At 44.2% G+C, this 14780-nt stretch overlaps 1 protein-coding gene across 1 annotated transcript in view; it reads left to right on the forward strand.

The window, feature by feature from the left end:
- MYOF (myoferlin) overlaps positions 1-14780 on the forward strand; it is a 133129-nt gene that overhangs the window by 16941 nt on the left and 101408 nt on the right. The window contains exon 3 of the mRNA XM_015406623.1: positions 689-780. Coding sequence (XP_015262109.1) covers positions 689-780 — 92 coding nt within the window. The remainder of the gene's footprint in view (positions 1-688; positions 781-14780) is intronic.

Consider the following 14780-nt stretch of genomic DNA (forward strand, 5'->3'; position numbering starts at 1 on the left):
TGCCCACCACCAGCCGGCTGGGTGGCGGAAGGAAATCCCCCTTCCCTCCAACAGCAACGGTGTGTGATGTGCCTACGTCACCCAGAAGTGACGCGGGCACATCAGGGCCAATGCTCTGGTTTTGGGGCAAAACTCTCTGGTTTGGGGGTGATTTTACCATAGCTTTTTGCCCAAAACCCAGAGCATTGCCTTCGACGTGCCTGCATTGCTTCCAGGTGACATAGGCATGGTGAGCGATGTTACTTCTGGTGACGTCAACAATGTTGGGGGCAACACTCCTGGCTCCCAGGATGTGTCCCCCCCCCTGCCGCCACCCACCACCTCTCAGGGTGTCTCTAATGGACCTGGCAATCCTACCTCTAATTGTGTGAGAGTTGTGTTAGAGTTCTAAACAAAGGTTGCCAACTCTGGGTTCAAATTCTGGGAGCCTGGGGTAGTCCATCTTCCAAAGCAGCCATTTCCTCCAGGAGAAATGGAATAAACGTTTTAAATAAATAAGTAATAAATATTTAAGTGATGTATGTAATCTGGAGATCAGCCGTAATTGTGGGAGATCTCCAGCCCCCCACATGGAGGTTGGCAACCTTAATTTGAACGGATGTTTTATAAGTTGGTTCATTAAAAGGTTTTTAGTGGCTTATTAGTTTTATTTCAGTCTGTAATGGCTCTTCTGATTCTCTTTGCGCAGATACTTGAGTTTGATTTGAAAGGGATAGCTCTGGATATATCATCATCCCTGCAGATCGTTGTGAAAGACTTTGAAACCCTGGGACAAAACAAGTATGTTGATCTAAAAAAACCCACAACCCTTTATTTTTACTTTAACCAAAAAGTGAATTTTAACAATACCATCAAATAATTTTGCGCTAAGTTTTATGAGCGAAGTGTTTTTAAACATCAGATTCCTTCACTACTGGCTATTCTTCTTTCTACTTCAACCGAAGAAGTGTGCTTGCACACGAAAGCTTATACCTTGAATAAAACTTTGATGGTCTTAAAGTTGCCTCTGCACTCAAACTTTGTTCTGGTTTTTCATCAGTATTTTTAAAGTGTGAGTGCCATGGGAAGATGAGAGCTGGGCTGTAAATATATTCCTGCCTCCTTAGTTAGCATCCCAACAATTAGTCAGTTCACATGTAATGCCATATTTAGTTTCATCTGAGCAATCCTAGGGTTCCAACACTCTCTGCTTCCTCCTGATTGCCTCCCACACTTCCTGGTTTGTGGCAAACTACACTAGAGCACTTGCAATGTAACATTGTAAGTTAAAGGTAATGTGGGAGGAAGATGCTTTGAAGGTGTCGTAAGAATGGATCAGGGGACTGAGAACTGAGAAGTGTCGACAAACTGAAGCTCTTGTGGTTCACTGAAAGCTTAAGTGGATTTTGGAAGTGGTAAATTGTAAGAGGGATGAGAAGGCTGTTCTAGTTTAAACGTAAAGTTTCACAGAAGGCATAGCGACTGGCAAATGAGCAAAGGGGGCTGATAAACTTATCTAAGTCTCCCCCCCCCCAAGCTTGGATAAAAATAGGAAGGGACTGGGAAAGTCTTTCAGCAGATTTTGGGTCAGGATTATAGGTGTGTCAGCTAGAAACCTTTCCCAGATAGTCATCAGGCTATTCTTTAGGGTAATGATTTTTTTTTTGCTGTCAAGTTACAGCTGACTTATGGCAACCCTGTAGGGTTTTCAAGGCAAGAGATGTTCAGAGGTGGTTTGCCATTGTCTGCCTCTGCATCATGACTCTGGTATTCCTTGGAGGCCTCCCATCCAAATATTAGCCAGGGCTGACCCTGCTTAGCTTATGAGATCTGACAAGATCAGGCTAGCCTGGGCTATCTGTGTCAAATAAAACATATTAAGGTCCCGGTCACACCGGCGGGAAAAGCCGTGCTGGAAGTGCAGCTTCTTAGAGCCGCACCAAAGGAAAGCGTGGCATCGGGATCAGACGCTTCCCCCGAGCCGCTGCGCATATTCTGTCCAGCGCAATCACATGGCCGGGGGAAGTGAGGCAAAGACAGGGGAGCCGAGGCTGCTGGAGTATTCGTGTGCATGCGCAGTCTGGTAGTCCCTCGAATAACACGGGCTGCTGGCACATTCGCAATCCCACACCCGGCCTTGCTGCAGATCTTCCGGTAGGGACTACATTTTCCCTAGTACCTTTTTGATCCGCATTTTTGGCCAGAAGGGACGGGTTGGGGGCGGGTGTGCAATGCTTGCCAGATGTTGGCATCTGATCGTGCTGGTTTAATCCATCCTCAACCCGTCCGTTTTCGCGGGGCAAATCCTCCCATGTGATGGGGGCCTAAATATGTGTTCCTTTCATACAAGCCCTCCTGGCTGAGTTTAAATATGCAAGGAAGTGGAGCACCAACTGTTTAAAAAAAAACAACTAAGTAGGGTTATTAAAGAAGAACAAACTTTGATAGAGCAAAGGAGAGAGAGAGAGAGAGAGAGAGCGCCTTAACTGTCTAACTGCTGAAGGAGGAACAACAACACAACAGAAGCTCTGCAGGAGCAGAAAGTCTCCAGAATAGCCAATCAGGAGACAGGAAGGACATAATTTGAAAATGTGGGAGGTCCCTAATCTAGCTATGTTAACTAGCAGTCCTTCAGCTGTCCCGCTGTAGCAGGATCTGCTGATCTTCTTTATAAGGCTGGACTGTAGACCTTGCATATTCTAATAAGCCCAACTTACCTATCTGGTGAAAATGACCCTACGAGGTGGGGCTGCTGCTCAAATTCAGTCCCCAGCATCTCCCATTAAAAGGTTCCGGCAGAAGTGGAAGCCCTCCTCCACCAGGGGCTCTGGAGAGACACTTCTAGTCAGTCCTGATCTATATAAACCAATGATCTGACTCAGTGTAAGGCAGTTTCATGTGTGTATAAACTGTAACCGTCAGTGGGATTTAAACAGCCTGTGTGCAGGACGGCTACTCAGCACATATTGTGGCAAATTTCCCCCCGTTGTGGAGATATGCACAAGTACAATGCTAGCAGCATCATAGCTGTGATTTTTCTCATCATTACAACTCTTATTGCCATGATAATTGTACTCTTAGTGGATTAGAGAGCCAGCGTGGTGCAGTGGTTAAGAGAGGTGGACTCTACTCTGGAGAACCGAGTTTGATTCCCCACTCTTCCACATGAAGCCAGCTGGATGACCTTGGGTCGGTCACAGTTCTCTCAGCCCCCCAAATAAACCTAGCTTGCCACAAAAAGAGCTAGAGTTTCAGGCTGCCAGACGATCTTTGGATCTCCTGACTATACTACACCCACTGCCAATGATTTTTTTCTTCTTAATGCATTAAATTATAGTGGTAGGATAAAACTTCAATTTTTATTGCATTATGTGTGTGTGTGGGGGGGATTTTTATCTCTTAATATGGACATCCCTGACCTGGGTGGCCCAGGCTAGCCTGATCTCATCAGATCTTGGAAGGTGAGCGAGGTCGGCCCTGGCTAATATTTGGATGGGAGACCTCCAAGGAATACCAGGGCTATGACATGGAGGCAGGCAATGTCAAAACCACCTCTGAACATCCCTTGCCTTGAAAACCCAATGGGGTCGCCCTAAGTCAGCTGTGATTTGATGGCACTTTCCACCACCACCACCAGCATGGGCATGGCAGTGTGGAAGGTGCCCATTGCCTCTGGATTGACTGCTCAGGGGCCCACCCATTCAACAAATCACAGAGAGAAAGCAATAACAGAAGCTTCACATCTTATTGTGTGGTATTTCCTCTTTGTGACTCATACTGAAGTATTTTGTTCCCAGCATTTAATGAGATGATCATGGGGAAGGGCATTTCCTTGCTTCACTTCTCTTACTTTCACTCCCTTTTCAATGTGACATATTGTAAACAAATGGCAATAAATTCTTCTATGGAGGTAATTTATAACCCTTCTCTTCTGCAAGTAAAGACAGATCATGGTGAACTGTAAATGTTTAGTAGCCGAGGAGAACCATGGGCCTATTTTCAGTATCAGTGCTTTTTAATGGGTGAGATTGATAGAAGTTTCCTACCTACCCCTCTTGCTGCCACCTGTTGTTCACACCCCCCTATGTGAGGTTCTCCAGTGGGAGGGATGAATCAGTAAAAACTGCCCCCTTTCCTTCAGTGGCAGAAGTGCCCTTGTGCCAGCTTAAAAATGAGTATAGGATCCAATCCAGTATGTTCAATATTATTTAAAATTGCTTGTTACGTATGCTAACTGAAGAGGGGTAGTGAGATGGATGTAATAATGCCTGTTTTCAGTTTGGTGCACAGTTCTTGTCAACTGTAAAGCCAGCCTGAGCTTCACATGCGTAGTGCTGTTCATTTATTAGTGTTGCCTGTACTGAGAAGGTACTATCGTGTTAGATTTAAGGAAGCCCAGGGGCATGTGCCAGCTGTAAAAGAAATTCAGACATATCCCCGGTCAGGAGTAACATGATTAAAAAAAAAACAGTAAATAGCGTCTTATCTGAACTTTCAAGCAGTTTAAGTCTGGCATCTAAGCCAGGAATTCAGTTGGTTCTTGTTTCCGCCTAAACCGGCTCTGTCTATTTCTGGGCTAATGTTTGCAGTATCAGTTGTGATTATATTTGCATTTCATATAATAATCCAGTGATGACCATCAGGCTTTGTGTCTAAAGGGGGAAAGGCAGGGCATAAATATTTATTCTGAGTACCACCCAATTATTCATTTTAAATACAAATACTGAGCGAACAAAGAAGACTTCCTGGGAAAAGTGCTTTGTTACTGCCCCGCAGGCCGCTGATATACAACGACATTCAGCACTAATGGCAACTAGAGTTGGCACCTGCATCAAGAAAGTGCCCCGGCATGCTTTTGTGATTCTAACAGCAGGTGGATTTGTGGAAATCAGCAGATGTACACAGTGTGGAACTAATAACCAGCAATGTCTGCAGTTTAAATTGCCATTAAATGTACAGGAGCCAGGACTGGTGAAAAGAAAATTGGCCGCTGCATATGTAGGACCAAGTAACCCGGTGATTGTCTTCAGTAGTTACAACTAGTCTGCTATCTATTCAGATGTCATAAATAGTAAGTGAATATTCCTTTTTTTTTTTTTTGGTACTTTTTGTATTTGTGTGTATGCACCTGGAAATCATGTTGACCTCTGGTGACTGACCCCTACTGGGGGCCTGGAGGAAATTCAGAGAGGTGGCTGAATAAAGCCTGCCCCTGTCCTCCTGACTGCTGGTGTTCCAAGGAAGTCTCCCATCCAAGTACTAACCACAGTTGACCCTACTTAGCTTCCGAGATCTGATGAGATCAGGCTTGCTTGGGCTATCCAGGTTGGGGCAATAGTAGGTGAATATTCAACTGCACTACCATTTAATGGGTGTCATACAATCTCCAGAGAGCCAGTTTGGTGTAGTGGTTAGAAGCGCGGACTCTAATCTGGGAGAACTGGGTTTGATTCCCCACTCCTCCACATGCAGCTGCTGGTATGACCTTGGGTCAGTTACAAGCTCTCTCAGCCTCATCTACCTCACAGGGTGTCTGTTGTTAGGGTTGCCAAATCGCGGCGGGGGATTGTGTGTCTGCAGAATTTGTGCCGCAGGGACGGCGAGACGGCGAGACGCGTTGCACCCGCCGTCGCCAGGACATGACGCTACGCGTCTGTTAAGTCCGGCGCTTAACAATGAGTCGAAGAGTGATTTCAGCAAAACTCAGGTTTATTGGGGAGGTCATGTGATACAGTGACAGAGCATTACATGCAGAAGGTCCCCAGTTAGATCCACATCATCTCTAGTGCCCTGACCTGGATATCCCGAGCTAGTTCAATCCCGTCAGATCTCGGAAGATAAGCAGGGTCAGCCCTGGCTAGTATTTGGATGGGCAACCTCCAAGGAATACCAAGGGCATGACACAAAGGCAGGCAATGGCAAACCACCTCTGAAACATCTCATGCCTTAAAAACAAATCTAGCTCACCATCTGGTGGTGCATAACACTAAAAAAGCTAGAATTTCTGGCTGCCAGACAACCTTAGGATCTCCTGGCTGTACTACACACACTGCAGTACGATAATGATCTGGGTGGGCTGCCAGTCAGAGTAGACTAAACTGTCCTCGATAGACCATTGGTCTGACACAGTATGAGGCAGCTTCATGTGATCACTCCTATAACTTGACTCTTCAACTGAAATTCATTGTTGCTCAACAAAACGACAATTGATGGCTGTCATGCTGCCAAACCTTATGTGAACAGCAATCTGTAATTTGCCAAGCAAGAGGAAGGGGATCTCAGTGCACTGAGAGAGGAGGGAGAGAGGCCTGTGACACATTCGTGGTCTCTTCCATACCAGTCTTCAGGACATTTGAACTAGAGCTTTCCCCACAGCTGTCAGGAATAAGATTGAATCCCCAAACCTGATTAAAGTGTGTGCTATGGTGCTATTTTTAAGGGGGAAAGTAGCTCCTTTAAATTGGACTACTAGAAGTGGATGCCCAGAGATTTAAGTGCTGCACTTCTTTTTCATTCTTTCACAGCTCCTATTTTATTTCAGAGTGATTCTGCATTGGCTTTTCCTTCCATTGTTATACCAAACCCATATTTGAACAGAAATTCCCCTTTGCATTGCGTGCTGCTGTCACTTTCTTTGATCATCGGATTTTATGGTACCTTCTGCATAGATTTATGGTCATTCAGGGGTGACTTTGCAGTCAGTACAGCATTGCCCCGGGGTATTTGAATGTGGTTTTGAGCTGCACCTTTTCTGTTCCAATGTGGATTTGGTAAAACAACGGAGGGAAAAGCCAATGCAGAAACAGCCCCAGTCTCTTTGGACAGAATCCACTGATAAGTTCTTCTGCATGAGCTTCATTGACTCTCACTTCAACAGGGATCACATATTGGAACTTCCCAGTGGATTGTATACCCTTTAGTTGTAAATGTCAGATGATCTTTCTGACCGAAGCAACACAAAGAAATGGGATTCCGTTCCCAGCAGAGAAAATGCTGTTCCTGTTTCTACCAGTTTCCAGTCTTAACTGACTTATGTCTTAAGAGAATAAGCTCAGTTAAAAAAAGTTTTCCTTACAGCTGTGCACCGCCAACAAACTACTCATTGCCGTGGCATGTCCCTGTACTTTATGGCAAACATGAACAGTGCATATTTCCCCAGTTCTTGAAACTTGATTTGACTTGTAGAAACCTTATCAGATTTAAGACCAGACAGGGCTTAATGTTATAATTGCTGCAGCAACAAAATATAAGATCACTGGAAAAGCAATTTTGAAAACCCACAACTGCATTATGCTAATGCGCTGTTACAAAAGAGCGGTAGACCCGCACCACGTCACTAACTGCATGACTAGGTTTTCCCATACTAGAAATTTGGATGAGAAAAGCCATCTGCTTTCTGTTATGTTGGCTCCCTCTTTGAAGTTTCAAATTTCATTATTCCCCCCCCCTTTAGTTTTATTTTAATTCAAAAGAGCCATAATAATGGGGGGAGCATATTCAATTTCGACACACTAGATTTTCATGTCACAGGAAGCTAGTTTCACCAAAGTTTGAGTAAAGCGATTGTATTCTTTGTGTAGGAGGAGAAGCTGACAGTCCTACGGGTTTTTTCCAGACATTGAAGGGTTGGTAACCTAGCAACGAAGGAGCAAATTGGTAGGCCAGTCCCCTTACTTAAGTAAACAGCCATTACTCCACAGTGAGGAATGTACATTTGCAGCACATTTCTGAAACTCTCATGCAGCCTGATCCCATGCATGCTTACTTGGAAGTAAATCCATCTGTTTTGAGTTAGACTCGCTGCCAGGCGAGTGTACAGTAGGATTGTGGCCTCACATTTGTAAACAGAACTGTTCAAACAGTGTCTAGTTCTTTATCCTGTATACAAAACATGTTACATCCTGATATGATGTTTTAAACCATATATAGAAAGGGGGAAAGCTATTTGCTTCATATAGGAGGAGTCTGTACCCTAACATAGTTGATAGAACCAAGTGGCTCATGTGGCTTTGATCTGAGTACAGAACAGAACAGAAGGGCCAGTTTCAATACTCTGCATTTTCACTCCAGCAGAAAAAGCTAGTGCTGGGACAGTGCCACATCATCACTGTTCATATGAATACTTTTGGTGCGTTAAGATGTGTTTTGACATTGCACAAGGCAGAAGGAAAAATTGTTGCCCAACAACAGTAGGCAACTGGTGTAGTCACATGTTGAGCTACCACAATTTAAGAGAGCCAGTTCGGTGCAGTGGTTAAGAGCGGCAGACTATGGAGAATCGGGTTTGATTCTCCAGTCTTCCACATGCAGCCAGCTGAGTGTCCTTGGGTCAGTCACAGTTCTCTCAGAGCTCTCTCAGCCCCACCTACCTCACAGGATTTTTGTTGTGGGGAGAGGAAGGAAAGGAGATTGTAAGCTGCTCTGAGACCCCAAGTGAAGGGTGGGGTATAAATTCACCTCTCCTCCTCCTCCTCCTCCTTGCAAATGGAAATCTTGTGCAGCGAACATTGTGAGTGCTGCTTGTAGCTAGGACTTTGTGTGAGTGCTAAGAGTTATTTCCCCCCCTGTTTCTTAAGGGAAGTTGGTGCTGCGGCTATCCTTCATAACTGTACAGTGACATCACTGTTATGACAGATTTTAAAAAAGAAAAGAAAAACCCATAATAATGGACAGACCACTCCTATGAATTAATCAGGAGCCAGTATAGTGTAGCATGCAAGATTTTGGCAGAAGGGATCTGGCTTAAAAGCTCTACTCCATGATGAAAGTCACTGAGTGTATTTGGACCAAACTCTCGTCTCAGCCTGGCCCACTTCACAGAGTTGTTGTGAGAATAAAACTAGGAGAGGACCCTACACATGGTGCCTGCCCTGAACTTCTTAAAGGAGGAGTGAGATAAAAATGTGATATGGTTTGTATGTGTTTTGTGTACTAACCTAGAAAAGGAAGGAGCATTTAAAAGAGTGAATGAGCTGGGGAGAGGGGCTGAGAAGTTTAAGACAGGATGGAATCAGGTATGGAAATTTTATAGCAAAAAGGGATGTTCAGAAAGTTTGTGGAGAAGGTATAGAGAAGTGTGTTTGTGTAAGGTTAGTCCTTGATGGGAATAAAACCCCTTGATAGTATCTATACAAGAAGTCCTAATGCTGCTTTGATAGGAAACACAAAAAGAAACTGTCCTCTTGGCTAGTCTTCAGTTAGCAGGTAGATGGCATCATTTATATTTATAGACTTGGACCTCTTCTGAGCAGGGTGTTCGTAGTTCTGGCAGTAACTGAGGGCAGATCAGTCAATGTAGTTTTATGGGGCTGAAGCCAGAAGAAAGAGCAGCTGGGAGGATTACTCCCAGTGAACCTTTTCTCTATTGTTCTGAATGCGCCTTGCACACAATGGTAGGTGTCTTAACCATCTGTGGACTTTGCAGAGCGGGACCTTCCCACTCCCACCTCCTGCTGCAGACCATTGACCCCCTCCTCACTAAATTTTGTTCCTGGGTGTCATAAGGCCCATAAGAACAGCACAAGGAAGGGCAAAACTGGAGCCTCCAGTGGGAGAAGGGAGTCAGCTGAAATATTGTTCTGTCAGAGGAACTGCTTGGTTGGATGTGTGGTACTGTATTTTGAGCATGTAGAAGCTTCCTTAGGTTACATGCCTGGCCAATCCCCGGCCTAGAAGTCAGCTGTGGTTTGCCTTCTGAAAGAATATCTTTGAGGAAGAGAGATGCTTTGTGAACTTTATTTCCCTTTTTTCTCCCAGAGCAGCAGGCTGAGAATCAATTAAACCTATGAACCCCACTGATAGCTGTAAAGAAGATAGATTGGGACTTACTGGTACAATGATTGCTGAATTAATTGTGTCAGGTGGAATAACTGGCAGGAAGAGACAAGTAACGTGGGGCAGACATAGTGTGAACAATAGTAAGACCATACCTTACGAAATGTAAAATGTTGTCTATGGGGACAATTGTACAGTGTAAGGAGGATTAGATCATATCTGTTACTTCTAGTTAAGAGCAACTAGTCTTTAAAAAATAATGAAAGCAAGTTTCCTGAAACTAATGAAGTTAGTGAAATTAATGGCCACAAACAACTCTGAAAATAAATGTTATAGAAAAGAATATTCTAAACACACCCTGTGCTCTGATCCTTAAAAGTGCATGTGCTGAGCACAGTCTATGGTTCAGGTGGACGGGATTTCTTTGATGAACTTCCCTCGTTTTGCTTAAAATAGATACTTATGAAGACAGTCTTCAGCAAAATGTAGTATGAACAACTGTAATCATCTATAGTGGATCAAGGTTTCTGTTCTGCAACTGGGAGGGCAAATGATAAACACTCACAAAGCCATAAAGGGATGTGAATCAGTTAAATCCAGCGGGTACCCAGAAGATTCCTTTCACTAATCCTCCCCACATCCTCATACACTGTGGAGTGCGGGCTAGAAATGTGCATATTCAAGGAATTTCAGAATCAGATAGCCTTGTCCAGAAATGGAGGCAGCAGTTCTTCTTGGGGAGAGAGGAAGTGCTATGCAGAAATGTCTGAAGTGCTCATTTCATGCAGCTGATCAAGTGCGCTCTTCCCTGCAAAAAGCAGGTTAAGAGCTTGGAAGGTGCTCAGGGACCCTGCCTTGCTGTTTGAAAAGCTGGGAATAGCAGCGGCTCTCTCCTTTCTTAGATTCACCCAATCCACCCCCCTGCTGATCCATGCTTTTGTAACCTCACATTTGGATTACTGTAATGCACTCTATGTTGAGCTACCCTTGAAGACAACCCAGAAGGTGCAGTTGGCCCAGAATGCAGCAGCCTGATTATGGGCAGGGGCTAGCTGATGGGAACATTATATGTTACTCACTTTGAAACAGCTGCATTGGCTGCCAGTTTGTTTCTGATTTCAATTCAAGCTACTGGTTATGACCTTGAGAAGCCCTTCATAGACTGGGGCCCATGTATCTGAAGGACCGTCTCCTCCAAGGTGTTCCCGTGGACCATGTACAGTCTTCAGGCTGCCACCTGCTGGCTGTTCTGTTAGGGCGGCCTTGATCAAAGCCAGGCTGGACCTTTCCCATCACAGCTTCTGCTCTGTGGAATCGGATCCTGGGAGCAGTGTTCCCTCTAAGCTGAGTTAGTGTGAGCTAGCTCACAGTTTTTTAGCCTTCGGCTCACACATTTTTGTCTTAGCTCAGGAAGGATGGCTCCAGAGCAGACTAATTTATGCAGTAGCCAAATCACTGGCTCACAACTTTAATGCCAGTAGCTCACAAAGCAGAATTTTTACTCACAAGACCCCACAGCTTAGAGGGAACATTGCCTGGGAGAGGTGAGGGGAGCCCCCTCATTGGAGTTCTTCAGGAGTTACTTGTTAGTTTGCCAGGTTTTTTATGAGGTATGAACAGCAGGCATCTTTTTGGGGGTGGTGTGGTATTTATTTATATATATAATTTGTAATGCTTTAATTATTACTTGTAGTCAAGAGGAAAGGCAGGGTGTACATATTTTAATCAATAAACAAAAGTTTGTGCCATAATAAATATGTTAACCTGTAATGTGCCCAGGGTTTGCAGTTCATTCTGCTGCAAAAGTCTAACATGGCTATCCCTCTGGAAATTAAATATGCAGAAGCAAATAACACTGTTCTGGCATTAAAATACGACAGCTTTTATTTTTAAACACTGGAGTCCTCCAATAACAGTAGAAAATTTCTCATCTCTCTCAGCCTCTGGACCTTAGGAAATAACTGACTAGCCATTTTCTCCCTTGTCAGGCCCTGCCTTCCTTATAAAATCCCACCATATTTTCCATTTGGTGTCTCACAGGAAGAGAGGAAGAGAGATGTGAGAGCTCAGCTAGATGATATGTGTGACGTGCCCAGTTCCATGACTATAAAGTACTGAGGCTGATGCATAGCAGAGTGATTCCAGCTCATACTTTATTGTTAGGTCAAGAACTTGAGATGGCTTAGCCGGCTTGCAGGCCGGCTTATATTTGCGACTCATAACACACCCACACACACCCGTGATTGGATATTTACAGTGCACCCCTAGACCTATAGGTCCCTCCTAGGATCCTAGCGTCCCCATAGGTGCGTGCTAGGATCCATTCAGGCTATTGTCTCTTGCAGCGAAGCTTGGGTCCTTCGCCCAACCGTGTGTTTGCCCAACCACGTGCGCGGGCTTCCCTGAGCACACAACAATGACTCTACTTGAATTCACATACAACATCAGGGCACTAAAGCTCCAAATCACTTAAGGGCCTAATTTGGCTAGAAAGTGGAATGTGCCTTCGCTTCTGCAATGTTTTCCTCTTTAAGGGGCCAGAAGTCCTTTCAGCTATCCCCTGTGCTCACCAATCAATATAGCAGATACTCTCCTGAGCTGCCCAGCGTGGTGAATGTCCTGCCGTCCCCTATCTTGTAAAGTGATGTCTCCTTCTCCTGTCCCTCACCAATGTTTGTTTATTCCCTCATTACTTATGTAAGTGCCATCAAGTTGCAACTGACATGGTGACCCCAGCAAGGGACTTTCAAGGCAAATGAGAAACAGAGTTGGGTTGCCATTGCCTTCCCCTTCAGGTAGTTCCATAGGGTAGCTGTGTTGGTCTGCCGTAGAGCAACTAGACTCATGTCCAAGAGTGCCTTAAAGACCCAAAAGATGTTCAGGGTATAAGCTTTCGAGTGGCAAAGCTGACAAAGTGAACATCGACCCTTGAAAGCTTATCCCTGGGAAGCCTTGTTGGTCTCTAAGGTGCTATGGGACTCTTATCTAGTTTTTCCTCTGCAGATTTGTTCTCCCATATCTTGCAATGTTAATTCTTTGGATGGGTTAAACTGTAGTTGGAAAAAAGAGAAAGAAGAGCATAACAGCAAGATTAAAACAAATGCATGGAATCAAATGACCAATGAACAGCTAAATTTCTTAGATATTTGTATTTCTGGCCATCTGACTGGACTCAGTTGCACAAGGAGCACCTCCGGGGAAGGAGTGATAAAATGCCTTCCCAGCCTTCATGCAGTATGAACACTCATGCCTGCGGTATCCAAACCCTGGATAATGTGAGATTGGCGAAAATGCCTGACTGCCTCTACTTGGTACCACGACTGGTGAGCTTTGGGCTTCCAAAGGCTGACCCAAAAATTTTCCTTGCAAGTTCTGCAGTGGGCTTACAAGGGTATAATTCTTCTTAGGATGGCACCTTGAGTCCCACAAGATCTGGGGTTTGCCCTGTCCCTGCCGTGCGATCTGTGGCCCTTACACATGCAGTGTCAAGAAAACTGACTGGTCTGGATCTGACCAGTCTGAAGTCCCTTAGAATGGAAACCAGACTCCACAAGTGAATGCTGGGGGGGATGGGGGGTATAGGCTTTCTTCTTCTGTGAAGGACATAAAAACTAGTTTGATTAAGAACCTCTTGAAGTTCTCTTTTCCTCCAGAACCTATGTTTGTTATTGGGAGCATCTGAAAGGAAACGTACCAAACAAAGATGATGAAAATGAAGCCATTTGATCTTGATGACGGCTTTTGCAACCACACCCTTGTTCCGTATGACAGCAGTGAAAGAATGATTTATGATCAGGATGATTTTGAATTTTGTAACACGTTTCCATCGCCTCATACTGCAGAGGGCTTTTCTAACCAAATTAGATGTATGAGTTTAATTGAATGCTCTTTATGTTCTTATCAACACATAAATTCTAGCAGTACAATTTCAGTAACATGTAGAGGGAAGACTTGTCTTGTGTGTCATATATTTCATTCACCTGCACCTTTCTACCCCAAACCATTTTTCATAGACTTTCCCCCCCTGCAGTTAGTGGCTTCTTCCAATCTTGATGCCCTAGTGAAAGACAAATCTGCTTTGATTCTTTAAAAACAAACAAACATAAAAGCGGTATAGAAATTTGTTAAATAAAGTTTCTTTAATTTTTTTTTGAAAGAATGGGCCAAAGGAGGGTCTACCCCATTCACACCTGCTGCTATTTTGCTCTTCCCTCTCCCTCGCAGCCGGGTAACAGATCCAGTTCTGCATCCATGTATTGCTCTGTCATACTTTGCTTAGCCTTGAGGCAATCCTGTTATATTGCAGTATACACTTTCTGCCTCGTAGTAAAGTAAGACTAAGAAATATTTGATATATATTCAGCAAAATCGCCCAGTAAGTTATACAGGTGCAGAATCATATTTTTAGATGCTTGTTCTGCTATATCAATGGGGTCCAACATCTGGTGCCTGGCCTAAATGCAGCCCACTTGAAATTTTAACCATTTTGGGGGTATTCAAGTTAAATTCCATAATGATTACATCGAGAAACTGGGGCATTATGAGGAATTACTGACAAAGGAAAATAGATATGAATGAAGCCTTCAGGGTGCTTAACTCATGTCTGAGTCATGTCCAATATTCATATGCCAAGCATGTGTCCCTCTCAGCCCTGACTCTGAGTGATGATGTCTCCATTTTGGAGTTAATGAGTAGCTAAGACACATGATGCTGGGCCATGTAACCTTGTGACCCTCTACTGGAAAACTTGCATGCCTCTGTGAGCTATGACAACTGCCCTTCTTGTAGAATACCTGCCCTTATTGCCCTGATTAGCACATCAGGGAGATAACTGTCCTGCAGATATGCTACATTGGGGAAACCTTTAAAAATATCATTTCCCTCATGCACTTTGAATGTATACAGTCTATAAAGACCTCAACCACATGAGTTTTGCTGAGCCAAATTAGGTATGGCATTTTAATACATGAATGCAGAATTGCTCTTCAGCTGTAGCCATGTAATAATTTCCCTTTATTATTATGCCT

The sequence above is a fragment of the Gekko japonicus genome, unplaced genomic scaffold, assembly GCF_001447785.1.
Source record: "Gekko japonicus isolate JY-2015 unplaced genomic scaffold, Gekko_japonicus_V1.1 scaffold165, whole genome shotgun sequence".
In the NCBI taxonomy this organism is placed as follows: domain Eukaryota; kingdom Metazoa; phylum Chordata; class Lepidosauria; order Squamata; family Gekkonidae; genus Gekko; species Gekko japonicus.